General features: G+C 41.7%; 1 protein-coding gene and 1 pseudogene across 6 annotated transcripts; one reads left to right on the top strand and one right to left on the bottom strand.

Annotated features, from left to right (window-relative positions):
- Positions 1-1,264: 1,264 nt before the first annotated feature.
- Zfp184 (zinc finger protein 184 (Kruppel-like)) lies at positions 1,265-17,003 on the bottom strand. 6 transcript variants are annotated; one of them, XM_006516597.4, is made up of 6 exons: positions 16,638-17,003; positions 16,257-16,500; positions 14,986-15,053; positions 12,270-12,396; positions 11,727-11,822; positions 1,265-3,632 (listed from the first exon to the last, which is right to left on the bottom strand). In XM_006516597.4, the coding sequence occupies exons 2-6, from the start codon at positions 16,261-16,263 to the stop codon at positions 1,717-1,719; spliced, it is 2,214 nt and encodes a 737-aa protein (XP_006516660.1). In that variant the 5' UTR covers positions 16,264-16,500; positions 16,638-17,003; the 3' UTR covers positions 1,265-1,716. The 6 variants fall into 6 exon arrangements, with proteins under 6 accessions (XP_006516660.1, XP_030103064.1, XP_006516659.1 ...); XM_030247204.1 differs by having other exon boundaries at positions 11,727-11,853; positions 16,827-17,003; XM_006516596.4 differs by having other exon boundaries at positions 16,827-17,003.
- Gm11282 (predicted gene 11282) lies at positions 3,933-5,033 on the top strand (annotated as a pseudogene).
- Positions 17,004-19,098: the final 2,095 nt, after the last annotated feature.

Raw genomic sequence — 19,098 nt, 5'->3', positions numbered from 1 at the left:
AGGTCACCTACACACATATGTCATTCACTCATACAGATACACACATATAAAAGTAAAATCTTAAAACCTTTTCACTTTGGCAACAGAAAGACTAAAATTGGAATACAGAGGGAATTGTCATGGCCCCCTGTACATCTTTTTGCTTGCTATATATAGTGAATTCACTCATTCAAAACAAAGCATGGCTAACGTAGATCATTCTGTAGGATGTATAAAACACTGATATCTGATTCTAATACTAGGAAACCAAATATAAGAGAAACAAGCTGTGGCTTAGTCCCCCCTCCCCTCCCTTTGGTGAAGAAGCAAATAACCTTCCTCCTAGAGTTTGAGAGAATCTATGTTAACAGGATGAGCTTCAAAGGCTCCAACATGTGGACTGAATCTAAAGGAGTGGGTATTGAAGTCTAGGTCAATTGTTCTTTCCAGGGTACAAACTAGAAGTTGAACAGCCAAGTGTAGTGGCATGGCACATGCTTTTAATCCCAGCACTCAAGAGGTAGAGGCAGGCAGATATCTGAGTTCAAGGCTAGCCTGGTCTATATAATGGTTCTAGGACACCCAGGGCAACATAACAGAGATTATGTGTCAAAAAGTGAGAATTGAGGTGGGTAAAAATTTTTTGAAGAAAAATCTGAAGCCTGGGCTAACACTTGGACAACTGAATGAGTCTTATATTTTTGGTTGTGAGCCTAGCCTTTAACGGCTGAGCCCTCTCTCCAGCCCCAACTGAATGAGTCTTAAGCATATCCTTAGCACTAGAATTTTGTTGTTCTCAGTTGTTAGGACTGAAACATTTTCAAATTCATAAACTGAATACTTACTCCCCAACATGGTACTATTAGGAATAAGGGTCTGGAAAATTCAAGCATAAAACACTCAAGAACAGAACTTTATAAAAACCCTTTTCTGTTTTCTGCCATGTAAGAGCATAACATAATTGACTACAGCCAGAAAATGGCTCTCCAGATTGTAACCTCTAGAATGGTGTAAATTATAATTCTTTTGTTTAAACCATACCTAGTGCTATTTGTTACTGCAATGTACAACCAGGGTTAAACAGCAGTACATTCTGGAGGAGCAGACTCTCTAGGTACACCTCCCAGAAAATACATTTCAATGTAAAAGAGGAGATGCTGATTTCTGTGTAGTCCAGTCTACTTCAGTCCTGAGCAGTGACCCTCCCACTCAGCCTAAAAGGCCAGAAACACAGGTACAGAGCAATGAGCCTCCTACCAACATTTCATAGTCAGCAGCAACTGAATTTGATTCTCACTTACAATTAGTTTTATTTAAGGACCAATTACCTGAATAATGTAAGTGCATTAGAACAGGAGCAAAACAAATTCCTAGTTACTGAAGCCAAATTTCTTCTACTAGCAAAACATGCAAAAAAAAAAAAAAAAAAAAAAAACCACACGCATTGTAGAGCCATGACAAAAATGTGGATGTGTAGTGCAACTATTTATGAATATAAATATACAAAACTGAGTATAAAACTCCAAGCTACCTTTCAGATCATCTCTGAATCTTTCATTTCACCTCATTTACAGAAGAAACTTAAAGCAGCTTGCCACAATGTTGTTTTAATAACATACTTGGATCAGAACAGCCCAATGGGCTCTCCATCCCACCATGTGACAGAGAAAAATTTACTTTAAGGAGTTCCTCCTCCCACTCTGATTCATTTCTATAAAACCAAAGTTAGCAGAGCAACTATGTTAATGATGTTCCTACAGCAGCCACAGCAGGGTGCAATCTCTGGTGTTTGGTGAGAGCAGAGTGACACTGGAAGGCTTTTTCACAGTCCTCACACCCCAAAAGCTTCTCTCCTGAATGAATCTTCTGATGCTGAGTGAGGTATGTGCTCTGGCTGAAAGTCTGTGGGCACTCAGAGTTGTAAGGTTTCTCTCCAGTGTGAGTACTCCGATGTTCAGTCAGGTGCACGCTCCCGGTAAAGCATTTGTCACATTCACTGCACTTATAAGGCTTCTCTCCCGTATGAATTCGCTGATGCTGAGTCAGACGGGAGTTCTGGCTGAAGGTTTTTTCACATTTGTTACACTGGTAGGGTTTTTCTTCTGTGTGAGTTTTTTGATGTTGAGCAAGAGATGAACAGTGTCGAAAGGTCTTCCCGCACTTGGGGCAGGCATACGGCTTTGCTCCTGTATGAATTCTCTTGTGTTGTGTAAGGTGTATTTTCTGGTTGAAGGCTCGCCCACATTCATTACACTTGTAAGGTCTTTCACCAGTATGGATTTTCTTATGCTGAATAAGAGATGAGCCATAGCTGAAGGTTTTTCCACATTCATGACATTGATAAGGCTTCTCTCCAGTATGAATTCTTTCATGCTTAGCAAGAGATGAACTCCGAATAAAGGCTTTCCCACATTCCTTACATTCATAGGCTTTCTCCTGGGTGTGAGTTTTCTGATGCTGATTAAGGTTTGACAGATAGCTGAAAGCCTTTCCACACTCACTGCACTCAAAGGGCTTCTCTCGGGTGTGAATCCTCCGATGCTGAGTAAGGGAGGAGCAGTAACTGAAGGCCTTCCCGCAGTCGCTACACTTGTAGGGCTTCTCTCCTGTATGAATTTTCAGGTGCTGAGCTAGGGATGACCAGTAACTAAAGGCTTTCCCACATTCTGCACAGTCATAGGGTTTCTCCCCAGTGTGTGTTTTCTGATGCTGAGTCAGGTTGGAGTGCTGGCTGAAGGCTTTGCCACATTCATTACACTCATAAGGCTTTTCTCCAGTATGAATCATATGGTGACGGATAAACGTTGATGGGCCGTTGAAGGCCTTCCCACATTCATTACACTTGTAAGTTTTCTCCCCAGTGTGAATTTTCTGATGTTGAGTGAGGTGTGTGCTCCTGGTGAAGGTTTTCTCACACTCCTCACACTTGAAAGGTTTTTCTCCTGTATGAATTTTCTGGTGCTCCATAAAGTGACCTCTCTGGCTGAAGGATTTCCCACACTCGGTACAAGTATATGGCTTCTCACCAGTGTGAATTCTCTGATGCTGAACAAGATGGGTCCTCTGACTAAAGGCCTTCCCACATTCATCACATTTATAGGGCTTTTCTCCAGTGTGAATTCTTTGATGTTGAGTGAGAGATGGACCCTCAATGAAACCCTTTCCACACTGGTCACATTTGTACGGTTTATCTCCCGTATGGATTCTCTGATGGTTTATAAGGTTTTCACTTCTGCTGAAAGCTTTGTTACATTCATTACATTTATAGGGTTTCTCTCCAGTATGCGTTCTTTGGTGGCGAATGAGAGCAGAACAGTAAGTAAAAGCTTTACCACATTCGTTGCACTTACACAGCTTCTCCTTTTTAACTGGGTGGGAATTCTGCTTGGCTCTTGTTTTAGTGGAAGGCTGATCGAGAGCTACTTCCGTTTGTGTTATGAAGCTTGAGCTCACACTGAGGTTGCTCTCACAAGTGGGTGCTGTTTTCTCCGTTATTTGGACTTCCCTTGGCAGCATCTGTTGGTTTGCTTGAAGCTTCTCTAAACTCCCATCATCCCTTTTGCTGTTGGTTACTACTGTCTCTGAGAATAGATGCTCTTCAGAAATGTCAAGTTCTAGGGATGACACACTATTTCCAGCTCTTTTCTTCCAGTCTGAAAGAAAATAAAATGTCAGTCTTTTCTGAACAGAGAAAAAGAAAACTGCCCTTGTTGGAGATTATCTATTTGTTTGAAGGTTCTCAAATATATAACTTGAACATTTGGGAAGAAAGAGAAAGAAGCTAAGGAGAATAGACTGAAACAGGGAAAAGAATGCTTATTTCAGTTTCACAGATGATCTCTAAGGACAAATAAGAATGACATTTAAAGTGGAAGTTAAATTTAAGAGGTAAGATGGATATTTACTATACATCCTTATTCTCAGCACCTGAAGACTAATGTAGTACTACCACAATGGCGGCCCCAACCCTATTACAAGTGACACCCTTCTTCAGAGGTCTCTGTACCAGCCTAACCCCATTGCTGTAAGGTTGGCTGTAGCCACTGAAGGCCCAAAGATCTCTGTGTATGACAAACCCCATGTGAATCTGAGTATGATTGGGCACACAAAATCAGGGGAAAGACTACAGTGATCACCATCTACAGAAATTCTAGCCAAGGAAGGTAGGGTTAAGCTCAAGAAGTATGAGGTCATAGACAGTGTCCCAGAGGAGAGTTTAGGGAATCACCATCAAAGCAGCTCATGTGGAGTACAGCACTGCTGCCTGCCACTATGCCTACACGGACTGCCCCAGTCATACTGATTAAGAACATAATCATGGCACTGCCTCTCTGGATGGCTGCACTCTGGTGGTGGCAGCTGATGATGGTCCCATGCTCCAGACACAAGAGCAAAGTGGCTAAACAGATTGGAGCAGACACTACCCAGGATTCAGATATGATGGCAACTAGCAGAGTTGGAGATCCAAGAACTACTCAATTAGTTTGGCTATGAAGGAGAGGAGACTAGCCATTATAGGCTCTCCTCTCTGTGCCCTTGAGCAACATCATCTTGATCTAGGTGTGAAGTCAGTGCATTAGCTGCTGGATGCTGTGGACTCTTATATCCCAGTGCTCAGCTGGGACCTGAAGAAGGCTCTTCTGCTCCCTGTAGTCAGTTTACTCCATTCCCTGCTGTGACAGAGTGGTGACAGGTACACTAGAGCATAGCATTTTGAAGAAGGTCGATGAGTGTGAGTTGCTGGGATATAGCAAGAATATTAGCATTGTGCTGAGAGGCACTGAGACCTTCCACAGGCCTGAGTCCCTGTCGAGGACTGAGGCTGAGGATAACCTTCGTGCTCTGGTACAAGGTAGAAGTGGAATGCTCCAAGGCATGGTTTGGTCATGGTGAAGCCAGAATCTATCCAACCCCACCAAAGGGTGGATGTCCAGTTTTACATCCTAAGCAAGGAGGAGGGTGTCTCAATTTATACCTGTTATATTCTTCCTGACTTGGGACATAGCCTATCACGTTATCTTGCCTCTAGTTAAGGAACCTGCCATGCCTGGAGGACCTGAAGCTTAGTCTAAGCTTGTGGTAGCCCATGTTCTTAGAGAAAGGCCAGCACTTCACCTTGCAGGATGACTACACAGCCACTAGCACAGTGCTCATCATCGAAACCCCTGCCACACCAAAGAGAACAAGAACCTCAAATGGAGAGGGACTGAACTTCTGCTCAGGCTTTTGATCTTATGGCTCCCAGGTCCTAATATCCTCCTGTGGACACATTTGCAGCCAAGCAGTGTACAACAATGGACACGTCTGCTCATAAGATGTGTCCTGCCAAATGAGGCAGGCAAATAAACCATGAATTAAAAAAAAAAAAAGGGGGGGGGTAACCTGAGACCACCAAGGGTACAAAGAAAAGGACTCACTCTGAAGGATACATTCTGAATTGAGATTCCCTGTTAATAAACAGCAAAGAAAAAAATTTTAAGAATGGTGATTTAAATTCAGGACAAATAGGAGAGGCTTAGCCTAGAACCCTGAAGAAAGAATTCCATCTTTGCTAAATGTTAGGAGTTTAAATATGAGAAGAAATGATAACAAATCCAAGTCGATCATTTTGGAATTTGGAAAAGAAACGGAGGACTAGATTATAGGTGTGTAGGAGTGGAAGATGCCAAAAGCATTATATAGGATGTTTATGTCTAAGATATAAACGCATGCACCCCCAGCCAATACAGAAATAAAATAAGGGCAATAATAAATATCTCCTGGATGTACTGTAGGGGCATGTAAAGTCTTGTGTTGTTAAAAAAAAAAAAAAAAAAGGAGAAAAGTGCTGGAGAGATGGCTCAGTGGTTAAAAGCACCGACTGTTCTTCCGAAGGTCCTGAGTTCAAATCCCAGCAACCACATGGTTGTTCACAACCATCTGTAATGAGATCTGATGACCTCTTCTGGTATGTCTGAAGACAACTACAGTGTACTTAGATATAATAATAAATAAATCTTAAAAAGGAAAAAAATGGAGAAAAAAAGTGTTTGGAAGTAACCAGTCACAAATATGAATCAAATGAGGGCAAAGTGATATTAACTACAACCAATGTCCACATACTGTCGTACTCTCAATTCAATGATCAAGGTAATTACCTGGGCAAAGAATAAAGAATTTGAAGGATTAGAGAAAGTTCCAGAATATGTTGACTACTATCACCTGTCTCTCAAAAGCAATCTCTACTTTCCTACATACAAATTCCTATACCCAATATGTGGAAAAATAATTGAAGGTATTAAAAACCAAGGTGCACAAAAGGCAGGCAGACCAGTGATACAAAACACTCATCATGATTATAGATCATGTCTCTGAAAGGATAGAGCTTTCTAAGACATCTTCATAAAAGAGGCAACTGGAGGCTGGAAAGATGGCTCAATTAAGAACACTTACTGCTCTGCTCTTGCAAAGGACCTGGGTTTGGTTCTAGAATCCACACAGTGGCTCAAAAATCACCTGAAACTCTAGTTCCAGGGGATGTGAGGGAACTCTTCTGACCTGTGTCAGCACCTATGTATGGTAAAGAAACACACATATAGGCAAAATAGTCTCTATTTCTGTCTCTGTCTCTCTGTCTCTCTTACACACATACACACACACACACACACACACACACACACACACACAAATAAATGGTAAATTTTTAAAAAGTACAGTGGGAAGTAATACTAAATAAGACCAAGAAAAGTAATACATTTCAGAGAGGAAGGCCAAGGTTGAGACAATGATACATCCAGACATAGATCAAGAAAAAGAAAATGAATGAGAATAATCAAATCATCCATGAACTCTATGAACTCCGGGATAAGTTCAAGAGAAGAAAGTGAGATAGTCTAAAGGCACCATGTAATGAAATTATAGGAGAAAATTACCCAAGCCTACAAAGGGGATGGGGGAGGACATCCATCCACATACAACAAGCATATAGTACTGCAAACAGACATGAATAACATGAGATAGTCACGATGTCAAAATTACAAAAAAAGCAGCACTAAAAAACTGTATTTATGGGCTGGAGAGATGGCTCAGAGGTTAAGAGCACTGATTGCTCTTCCAAAGGTCCTGAGTTCAAATCATCGTGGCTCACAACTATCTGTAATGACATCTGACACCGACACCCTCTCCTGGTGTGTCTGAAGACAGCTACAGTGTACTTACATATAAAAAATAAATAATAAGCAAAAAACTGTATTTATGAGGGAAAAATACCAACCGACATAAAGAGAAATATCAGAATAACACTGCTAGAGTGTCAATAACTCTAAAAGCCAGAAAAGCAAGGCTTATATTTCAAACCCTGGAAATAAATTAATCACTTGGGGCTGTTAGGTAGTTAGTTGTTTAAGGTACTGTTGCTCTTACAGAAAACCTAGGTTCAATTCCTAACACCCACGTAGTAGTTCACAACCATCTGTAACTCCAGCTGAAGGTAGAGATAGCACAGTGGTTATAAGCACTGGGTGGTCTTCCACAGAGCTAGGTTAGAACTCCAGAAACCTACCTGGAAGCTCACAGCTATCTTCAAGTCCAGTCCCAGAGGATCTAACACTTTTTCTGGACTCCAGGGTCAGTACATAAATGTAGGCAAAACATTTATACACACACAAAATGATAAAATTAAACATTTAAAAACTAGCTGGGTAATGGTGGCACATGCCTTTAGTCCCAGCACTTGGGAGACAGAGGCAGATGGATCTCTGAGTTTTAAGCCAGCCTTGTCTACAGAGAGAGTTCCATGACATCCAGGATTACATAGAGAAACCCCGTCTGTAGTGGCTATTCCTGGTTGTCAACTTGACAATATTTGGAATGAACTACAATCCAGAATTGGAAGGCTCACCAGTGACCCTTATCTGGAGGCTTGGAGATCCTTATCTGGATCTTGGTTTGAAGATCTTGAGCCATAGTGGCTATGGATTCCAGAAGATTGAATCTCCGAGTTTAAGGAACACACCTTTAATCTGGGCTACACCTTTCATCTGGGATTAAAGGTGTGGCGGAACACACCTTTAATCTGGGCTACACCTTCTGCTGGAGACAATATAAGGACATTGGAAGAAGGGAGTCGAGCTCTTGCTCTTGCTCCTTCGCCTGCTTGCTGCGTGAGACTGAGTAACTGCTAGATCCTTGGACTTCCATTCACAGCTGCGACTGAATCATTGTTGGGAATTGGGCTGCCGACTGTAAGTCATCAATAAATACCTTTACTATCTAGAGACTATTCATAAGTTCTGTGACTCTAGAGAACCCTGACTAATACACCGTCTCAAAATGTATGCGCCCCACTCCAAGATGGTTATTCTCAGCCAAGTCATCTTTTCAAGCATTTCAAGACAAGCACAATCTAAGGCAATTAAGATAGTACAGAACACATTTAAAGGGATATTATACACTAGAAAAGGAAAAACTGCTTTCAGCCGCCGCAGCCATCTTCCAGTAACTCGCCAAAAATGATGAACACAAAGAGAAAGAGGAGATATTCTCTAGGCTGGTATATATTCTCTAGGCCTTCTAGGAAACATGGCGTTGTTCCTTTGGTCACATACATGCGAATCTACAAGAAGGGTGATATTGTAGACATCAAGGGAATGGGCACTGTTCAAAAAGGAATGCCCCATAAGTGCTACCACGGCAAAACCATTAGAGTCTACAATGTCACCCAGCATGCCGTGGGTATCATTGTAAACAAGCAGATTAAGGGCAAAATTCTGGCCAAGAAGATCAATGTGCGGATTGAGCACATCAAGCACTCAAAGAGCAGAGACAGCTTCCTGAAGCGGATGAAGGAGAACGACCAGAAGAAAAAGGAAGCCAAAGAGAAGGGCACCTGGGTGCAGCAGAAGCGCCAGCCTGAGCCACCCAGAGAAGCACACTTTGTGAGGACTAACGGAAAAGAGCCTGAGCTGTTGGAGCCCATTCCATAGGAATTCATGGCCTAATGTACACAAAGAAATAGAATACCAGCACCAGGACTGCAAAGTATTTAAAAAAAAAAGAAAGAAAGAAAAGGAAAAACTGCACAAGAGTACATGAGAGAGTACATTTATTTCATGAGAGGAGTAGATGTGCAAATGGGAGCCAGGAACAAATTCACCTAACACGGTAAACCAGAAAGCTCCTAATACTAGTAGGGAGCAAAGAAAAGAACTACAGCAATAGTCCACTCAGCCAGAACAACCAACAAAAACAGAAGACATGGCAAGCTCTTCAGTAATAACTTCAAATGCAAATGGCCTCAACTCAGCAATATAAAAACATAAACTGACTGAACTAAGAAACAAGATCCAACTTTTTGTTGTGTATTAGAAACACAGTTTCCCTTCAAAGGCACTCATAAACTGAGGTTCCAAAAGATGGAAATTAACCTACCAAACAAATGCAAACTTTTAACTTATGTGTAGACCCCATCAAGTGCCTCTGCCTTCCACTGGTGGGACTGGAGGTGTGAGCAAACACTCCCAGCTAAGCAAATACAGACTAATATTAAGCTAGGATAGCTACTCTGATATTGGATAAAGTAGACCCCAAACTGAAACTTGTCAGACTAGATAAAGAAGGCCACTGCATATTAACAAAGGGGACTATTTTTAAGAAGATATAACCAATGCTTGGGTTACCAACTTCATGTAACAGACACGGAAAGGCATGAAAGGTCAGATAGGTCTTCATATAGGAATAGTGAAACACTTCAATAATCCACACATACCTTCAGATTTGTTTTCTAAACTAAAAATCACCAAAGAAATTTCAGAGCTAAATTATGCCATATATCAGTTGGACTTAAATATCTGCGCAATATTCTACCCATCAAATACAGAACATACATTCTTCTCAGTGGCCTTGAAATCATTTAGAGACCACAAGTAAACCTTAATAAATACAAAGGGATCAAAGTAAATTAATTGTGTCTTATCGGGTCATAATAGAATTAAACTAAAATATATCAAGCAAGAGAAGCTACCAAAACAACACAAATTCTTGGAAACTCAATAATATACTTCTGAATAAACACTGGAGTCATTGAATAAATCAAGGAGAAAGTAGAAAACTTCCTAGAATCAATAGAAAATGATAGCACAATTTACCAGAACCTCTTGCCTAGAGCGAATGCAATTCTAAGTATATAGCTGTAAGTACATATGTTAACCACTGTCCCCTAAAAAGAACCAGAGGGCTCTCTCTCTCTCTCTCTCTCTCTCTCTCTCTCTCACACACACACACACAGAGATACTCATACCTACACATACTTTAAAATAGAAAGAGAAAGGCCCAGCGATGGTGGCGCACGCCTTTAATCCCAGCACTTGGGAGGCAGAGGCAGGTGGATTTATGAGTTGGAGGCCAGCCTGGTCTACAGAGTGAGTTCCAGGACAGCCAGGGCTACACAGAGAAACCCTGTCTCGAAAAACCAAAAAAAAAAAAAAAAAAAAAAAAAAAAGATATAAGCTACATTTACAGAGCAATAACAGTAATAATGTTAAACAGCGATTAAAAGTCTCCCAACAAGAGATGCTCAGAACCAACTGAGTTTATTGCTGAATCCTACCAAAGGTTTAAGGAAGAGCTAACATCTTTACTTCTCAAACTGGTCCAAAAGCAGAAAAGGAGGGAAATACCACCAAGCTCATTTTACAAAGCTAGTATTGCTCAAATATCAAAACAATATAAGGACAACAACAAAAAAGTATGGGCAAATTTCCATGATGAAGGTATAAAACTTGCAACAAAATATCTGTAGGCCAAATTCAAAAACAGATTAAGATCATACAGAACAACCACAATGGTTTTTTGTTTTTGTTTTTGTTTTTTAAACCCCAGGGATGAAAGGCTGATTTAAGATATACAAATCCATGAATGAAAAAGACATATAAATAGACTAAGAACAAAAACCCCACGGTCATCTCAATATAATGCAGAAAAGGCATTTGACAAAGTTCAATATCCCTTTACCATGACAGTCCTGAAGACACTAGGAATAGAAGGAATAAAAAAAAGTCCTGCAAATGTCATGACTTAATTTTCTTTATGGCTGGATAAAATTCCATTGTGTAGATGAACCTCATTTTCTTCATCTATTCCGGTGCTCATGGGCAGCTAGGCTATTGTGACTAGCACAGCAACAGAGTGCCTAGATTACCCCAGTCAGGTCCTTGAAGAAACTCCTTGTGTAGCTGGAAACTGATGAATTACAAAAACAAACAAACAAACAAAAAAACAAAAACAACAACAACAAACAAACAAACAAACCCACAGAACCCCAATGACACAATGATACAGTTAGAGAATATGGAACTACGAATGAAAGTAAGAAAGGAGTGAGTGCTTTAAAACAAACAACATCAAAAACCCAACAAAAAACAAACAGAAAAACAGAACCAAGTCTGCAGGTGTCGAGCTCACTTGGAACTAGCATGTGTTTCTGTTTGATGCTAACAGAGATGGAACCCAAAACAGAAAATAAGGGGACAATCCTGGGTCAAAATAGAGTGGGAAGAGAGAGAATGCTAAATGAAGGCACGGACACCTGCTTTTAGAAGACCCAGGAAGGCTGCAACCTCTACAGGGAGTGTAAAATAGACTCTGTGTTGAGCTGGTGCTCATTTCTCCCCAGATGATGCTCCGGAGAGCAGAGTGCACACCTACACACAGCCTCTTCTCAGAGCCCAGCAGCTGGGAAGAGCAGTCCTCTGTTGTCACACACTACATACCTTCCAAGGGACCGACAGGAATGCACGAATCCTCAGTCCATGGCTCTGTCCCTTGCTCTAGTTGGGAAATCATATCAGGTTTGGAAACCTGGAGCCCTGCTCAGAGGGAGGAAAAAAAGGAATCTGTCTGCAATAAGGAAAAAGTACCACATCAGAACGCAATCTCACCACTCCACTATCTCTAAGATACTCCACATGGGAAAAGTCTGTGTGATGGCCAGCATGTCCAGTGTCCTAACAATGGGGCAACCGAGAAGCTCATCTAAGGAGAGGAGAATACTCCACTTAATAATGAGGAGAAACTTCTAAAATTTAAAATGTCTGGTCCCGAAATTTAGATGCCAATCACATCTAAGCACAATAACGTGCCTCCCACATCCCATCTAAACTTGGAGCTATCCTCACCTAAAAAGACAAGGTGTGTGTTTGCCACACCATATAAACCAAAACCAAACAAACTTAAGGTCACCCTTCGCTAGAGACCAGGTGTGTACCCTCTTCCTACATCCTGATTTTAACTTGGGGGGAGGGCACCACACTCACCTATAGAGACCAGATGTGTATAATTTTCCAGTGTCACATCTCTGAACAAATCTCTCTGTATAGGATCCAGGTGTTTCCATTCTTCCTGAGTGAAGTTCACGACCACATCCTTGAAGGTCACTGATTCCTAAAATATCAAGAATTCTACAGCTTAGCCTTAGGAAATAGGTAAAATTAATAAGATCCACAGAAGCAAGTCAGGTGATACACTAAAAGCAGTACTAGTATGTCCACCTTTTGAAAATTTTCAAATAGACCTTACCCGTAGGATTGGTATTAAGAATAAAATAAATGTTCCTTGTGGTGGGTGGTAATGTACTCATTGGCAGAGCATGAGAAAGGTCCTAGGTCCAATCCTCAGCACCAAAAACAAAGCCAAAAAGCAAAATAAAAACACACCTTTCTCCCTGTGAAGTGCTTAATGTGGGCATGTAAGTGCTCATTCTACCGACCAATGCTGTCATGGTTCTTCCTCCTTATCTCTGAGTTCTAAGATACAGCAAGTACTATATTATAACTGCTGTAATCAATAATGTTTTAATATCTATAACGTGTAGGACCATCCAACAACTTTATGACAGACTTGCACTATTACATTTCTTTCTGGGAGGGGGGAGAGAGGGAAGGAGACAGGGTTTCTCCAAGTAGCACTGGCTGTCCTGGAACTCACATTGTAGATAAACCATGCTGGCCTCAAACTTAGTGATCCACCTGCCCCTGCCTCGATCTCTACCCTCTGTCCCCTGTAGAGCCTCTGAGCCTCCGCACCTCTGCTTCTGCCTCTGTTGGGATTAAACCCATGTGCCAACAGCACCCAACTGCCCTATTACATTTCAATGGACACCAAAATATAAAGGAACCAAACCAGCATCATATTGTGGAATAAAATTCAGTAAGAAGAAAACAGCTCAAAATAGGTCCATGCTCCAGGCTTTGGTGGCGCATGTCTTTAATCCCAGCACTTGGGAAGCAGAGGCAGGTGGATTTCTGAGTTCAAGGCCAGCCAGGTCTACAGAGTGAGTTCTGGGACAGCCAGGACTATACAGAGAAACCCTGTCTAAAAAAAAATTGGCCCGTACATCTACAGGCTGGATAGGATTAAGCAGTTTTCACATTAAGATTCAATGGTCAGTAAATCATATCATGCTTAACTACTAGCCAATAAATAAAAATAAATAGAGATCGTTATACCTTTACAACATTAACAAATATTCCTGTTGGTTTAAAGATTACATTGTGGGGTTGTTTGAGAAAGTCTTGCTATAGTCTTGGCAGGCCTCTGCCTCCCAAGTGGTAGGATTAAAGACCTATGCTTCTCCCAGCTTCACTTTGAATTTTTGGCCTCTTTATGTTTTTGAGCAAACTAAGCTTAAAATAATTAATTACAATAATAGGAAACTAACATATATTGAGTACTTTACCCAATGTGAGCAAATTTACATTCCTTTACAGTACACTCTGATCATTAATAAGATGGATCATTCTCTGAACAAAAGCCAAAATAAATCTTAATAAAAGAAAAAAGATTCAAGTCAGGAGAAGTATGTTCTCTGACTATATGTTCACTCACTACCTGGAACATGACAACTGTTTTATGAACCTTCATGTATGTTGAAACTTATCCAATTGGAGTTGTCTCTCTCCATCTGTGGATTCAATCAACTGTAGATAAAATACATTCAAAGAACATGCACAGATATTATTCTTGTCACTATTCCCTAAACAACAACGTAGAACAACTGTATAGAATTTCTAGTGTATTTGCACAGTATTTACCATGTGTCTAGAGATGGTTAAAGTAACCTGAGAATGTGGATAGATTATATGCAGACACTGTGCCATCTTGTGTAAGGACATTGAGGATCCACATATTTTGCTGTTAGGGATCCTAAAACCACTTCCTCAGGATACAGAGGAGTGACACTGTGGTTTAAAATGCATGCAGTTTATCATCACAATATTCCTTGATAAAAAACAAAGTGATGCTAACAGCACTTAAGCTGAAATTGGGAAAAACTGAAAAAAGACATCTTAAGGTTAAGTACGGTCGATGGAAAATTTTTCCTACAGGTGACCTACAGAATAAAGCCTTCACACGTCTCATTAAGTATTTGAGTTCTTTCATAGTCTTACCTCATTCAATTTTATTTTATTTTTTAACGTTTTCAAAGTAAGCCATCTCCTCCAAATCTTTCTGATTCTGTGACTATTACCAGTGCTCATCTGCACACCTACACTCTGCTCCTCACACGTCTTACTCAAATATTCAAATCTCACTTGTCCTCGAGAGAATATAATTCTACGTCCTTCATGTAACTCTCTGTCCTCTGCAAACCATACATCTCTCTCCATTCCCTAAGTTCTGCAGCACTCACTTCACCTTTGTACTCCTCCTGCTTTGACTTTTATTGGCCAATTTACTGTCAAATAAAGACTTATGCTGTGCTGCTGCTGCTGCCTCTCCTCCTCCTCCTCCTCCTCCTCCCTCCTCCCTCTCCCTCCTCCCCCTCCCCAGCAGTGTTACAAGGCACTGGGTAAGAGGTAAGTGGTGAATGACTGCTGAAGCTGTTGAGGCCGAGCAGGACCCAGGTGAGATCACAGGACAGATGAGAGCCCAGAGAAAGCTCACCAACAATGATTTGGGAGTCCACATACTTGACAATAAAAACACATTATTCTGAGAAGGGACATGGCACTTGGGAAAATCTCAACTTACCCGAAAACTAGATGGTAGGAGTAGGGGACGTCCCTCGTGGAGACTGGCAGAGTCTGCAAAGGACAGACCTAAAAAGGAAGAGGCCAGGCTAAATATGACCAGATCTGCTGCTGCCAGCAATCCAGAAAAATGTTTTACTTTTCTTCCTGGAAATAACAACTATGTCTCCCCTTCCTTTATATGTCAGAATCCCCCAACCCCCTAAAAGGTTCAACTGAGGCCTCTGTACCATCCTGAGAAGGCTCAGCAGAAACAAACAAACAAACAAACAAACACACAAACAACAAAAACCAAACTCTGCCTTAATATTCATCTTTGTCTCTTGACACTTCACATGGTTCATACAGAGAAATGTGAAGTCCTCATTGATGAAGCAAGGCACTCTTGCTGAGTCCTCTCTGCTTCACATAAAGCATGAGTAAACAGTAGGGTATAATAGTGCATGCCTTTAATCCCAGCACTAAGGACGCAAAACCTTGTGGGTCCCAGTGAGTTTATTCAGTGACACTCTCCCATACCTAACGAAAGTAAAGACATGCAAGCACACACTTATACACATAAAACAAAATCTTTTTAAAAAAATTAACAAAAATGTGATAAGGGAAAGATAGTAATAGATCATACTCTTAGGTATTTTTAAAAGGACATTTAAAGAACTGTTTAGTTTTAGGCATTGCAATGTAAGAAATATGCTAACTAGGAAAAGACTACTCAAAGAAGTCTAGCGATCTTATATGGACCTATCATAGGAAATGAGACTTAGGCTGCTTGACAGGGAACTTAGGAGTTCTAACAGCTGAATTCACAGGTAACGGCATCATTGTAAAATTACTGACAGTATCTGGTGCTTTTAAGATCTACACACAGGTTACAGGACTAGGCACTGTTAGTAAAAGGAACTAAAAAACAAGGAAACATTTGCACCCAAATGGTGAGTTTAAGTCCACACACACACTTGCACCAGAACAAGCTTGAAAAAATTGCTTTCTGCAAGATATTTCAAAACTAATCTTTGCAATAAGTTAAAACACCTTTTTTTTTCTGACTAAAGTTTTCTATTCGGAAATGTAATAAAAGAGAAATGTCAAGAGGATCAGATATTCTGAACTGTTGTTCCTTTTCAAATTCTGATGTCCAGAACTCAGAATTAATTCTTTCAAGCCTCTTTCGATGATGTAATTAGGTTTCTTTACCCCTGGCCACATTACTTCTTCCTCCCACCTCTCAGTTCGCCATACACCAGTCCTCTCTGCCCTGGCCATTGCCATTACCTGCCATCCCAGGAGCTCTACGTCTTCCGCTAGAACTTGGACACGTGGATACCTGGGCAGCTTCAGTTTGGGACTTGGATGTCCCGCTCTCCTTCCAGAGTAGGTGTCTTATGCTCTACGAGACTGGCCTACCAGGCACAGGATACACTCTGCAGCACGCGTCTTACAGTCGCACCTCAGACTCGTACAGAGTAGCCAAGAGGTCCTGTCCAAGATCGGACGTGCACAGGGGAAGTTTGGATTGCTACAAGAAACAAAAAGTGAATAGGGAGCGAACAGCTCTGCCTCGCTGCAGTAGAGACTCTGGGCGCCCACCTAGTCTTGGCCACCCGCCCTCCACAGGGTCTGCGATCTCCCACTTTCCCAGGCGGCCAGACACACCTGTTGCGGGGCACACCAGAAAGGCGGGCTGCTCCGCATTTTGCTGGCCCGGCCCAGAACAAAGGAACAAAGCCTTGGGGAACCCGCGGTCCCCGGCAACGCCGAGGGGAGGCGCGCCCCCTTCCCTGACTCCCCGGCTTCCTCCCGCGCATGCCGCACTACGCGAGCCCGCAAGGTGACGTCACACACCCAAGGCGCTGGTGGTTGCCATGGTGATACCTGGACTCCAGTCTTGTGACGCACTCCAAGGATCCTGGATCCAGATGACCTGGGATGGTCATCAAAACTCAGGCTGTGAGTTTACGCCGTGGGACGAGCCAAACGCCCACCCCTTTCCACGCCCACAGTCGGCTTAGCGGTCACTTCCGGTCGCGTAGACCCTTTCCCTTGGTTTCCCCCTCCCCGCAACACACAGGAGCGCCTCACCGGGGAACACAAAGGACCACAATTCCCAGAATGCAACGCGCAGTGTTTCTGAATTACTTTTCCCAGGTTTCCACAAATGCTGCAGTCCCTCCTGGTGGCTCGGGAGGTTGAACCTGCCTACCGTTTGTGTCCAGTGATTTGGATTGTGAGCAGAGGTGGCCATATATAGCGTTTGTAACCAATATTCACACACCCTCAGGGTTTTGGGCGGAGATGTTGGGGGCAGTACCATGCCCCTCAGGCTGGTCTCGAACTTGCTATATACATGTGGCTGGCCTTGAAATCCTGATCCACCTTCTCCACCTCCTAAGGATCTGACCTCCCCTCACAGAGAATTTCAAAATGCAAGCGTACATTTCATCGTTCAACCCTACTTTTATTACCTGGTTGGTCTGCATTCTCATTTATATGGTATTTGTCGTTTTGAAAATATTTTTTCGTTTTCATGTCTTCGAAAAACGACTCTCATTTTTTTTTTAAATACTAAAGAAGCCGGGAGAAGGTGATGGTACAGTATTTTACATACTGCACGTTTCCTTGCCTAGCACTTAAAGCATATCCATTAGTGCTCTAGACGAACACAGAAGATTGCAACAAATAGGTTTTTATGTTTCAAAGATGTGGCCCACTCATCTAAGGGCTTCTGTTCCTCCCCAGTTATTTGACAGAAGGGCTAAAGTGGCTCCCCTCCTTAGCTGAGAGCACCAGACCTGGAAATGATAATGCTACACATGAAAACTTTAAGGAAAGGGGATGATATTTAGAGAAATGGTTGCAACAAGACATTCGATAAAAAAGAGAATGCAAACAGCAATCATGTTTAGTTTTTTTTTTTTAATTGATTTTATGTGTCTGTTTGTGGGCATATGTGAAGGGACATGCTTTGGTGTCCAGAAAAGGATGTAGGAGCCCTTGGAACTAGAATTTATAGAAGACTGCATGCTTAGGACCAGACTTCTAACACTAGCTTTTCTGTTTGCTGGCTAGGAGCACCTCACAGGTTTTGGTTCTGGGAATGGGGCTCTGTTGAAATAAATGCCTGGACACATGAAAGTGACTTTGAAATTTGATTATGAGTAGAAGCTAGAAGAATTACTGAGTTATAGCATTTAAACTAAATTATTCTTAAAAGATGGATGCTGGGGATGGTGAGATAGCTCAGCGGGTAAGAGCACTAACAGCTTTTCAGGAGGTCCTGAGTTCAAATCCCAGCAACCACATGGTGGCTCACAACCATCTGTAGTAACATATGAGGCCCTTTTCTGGTGTCTAAAGACAGCTACAATGTACTTACATATAATAAATAAATTATTTTTTAAAAAGTCTCAAATGCCTTTAAAAAATGGATGCTATATAGACATTAGATTCTAGTGATGACTCAGATGGAAGTGAGGTGCATGGGAAACAGCTACAGTCATCTTTCATATATTCTCATGGTTAGGACAGTCAACCACATGTCTGTTTACTACACTGAAAAATCCAGACTGGGAGATATTTGAAAACTGTAATGACAATTTTGGAATTTTGGTTGTTTTTTTGTTTTTTTTTTTTTTTTTTTTTTTAAGAAATATAAGAATGTGTTCTAGTTTTAATCCCAGGTGTGGGATTACGAGGCTGCTTCAGACTGTCCAAAGCAGTTGATTATGATTTACCTCATGCTCTAGCAGAGGCATGGTTTTGCCAGCTGCAGATTGTTTCTGCAACTATGTGACGTTTGGGATTTTAGGAACCTTTCAAACGCTAGGGCACTGAGAGGTGGGGTTGGTGGTTGGTGGTCATTCAGATTGGTTGTAGTTTGTTAGTCATGCTCAAGAAGAAATAAGAAAAAAAATAGATTCAGATCTCTCCCTCTCCCCCTCCCCCTCTCCTTCTCCCTTCCCCTTCCCCCCCCCTCTCTTTCCTTCTTTCTCTCCTATCCAGTGATAGGGGATGAAACCAAGGGAATAAAGGGTGGGAAAAAGAAGAGTCCACAAGTAGCAAAGTAGCAAAGACCAGGTACAAAAAAACACTTGCCTATTAAAGTATTTGTACCAAA

This window comes from Mus musculus, chromosome 13 (genome assembly GCF_000001635.26).
Source record: "Mus musculus strain C57BL/6J chromosome 13, GRCm38.p6 C57BL/6J".
Classification (NCBI taxonomy): Eukaryota; Metazoa; Chordata; class Mammalia; order Rodentia; family Muridae; genus Mus; species Mus musculus.
Note: the sequence above shows the minus strand (reverse complement) of the source record. Positions and strands in the feature narration are given on the sequence as shown.

Coding starts and splice junctions, on each gene's coding strand:
- Zfp184 (XM_006516597.4), bottom strand. Junction 12,397..14,985: donor TCCTACCATCTAGTTTTCGG/GTAAGTTGAGAT, acceptor TTGATATTTTAG/GAATCAGTGACCTTCAAGGA. Junction 3,633..11,726: donor TCCTGTCGGTCCCTTGGAAG/GTATGTAGTGTG, acceptor ATTTTCTTTCAG/ACTGGAAGAAAAGAGCTGGA.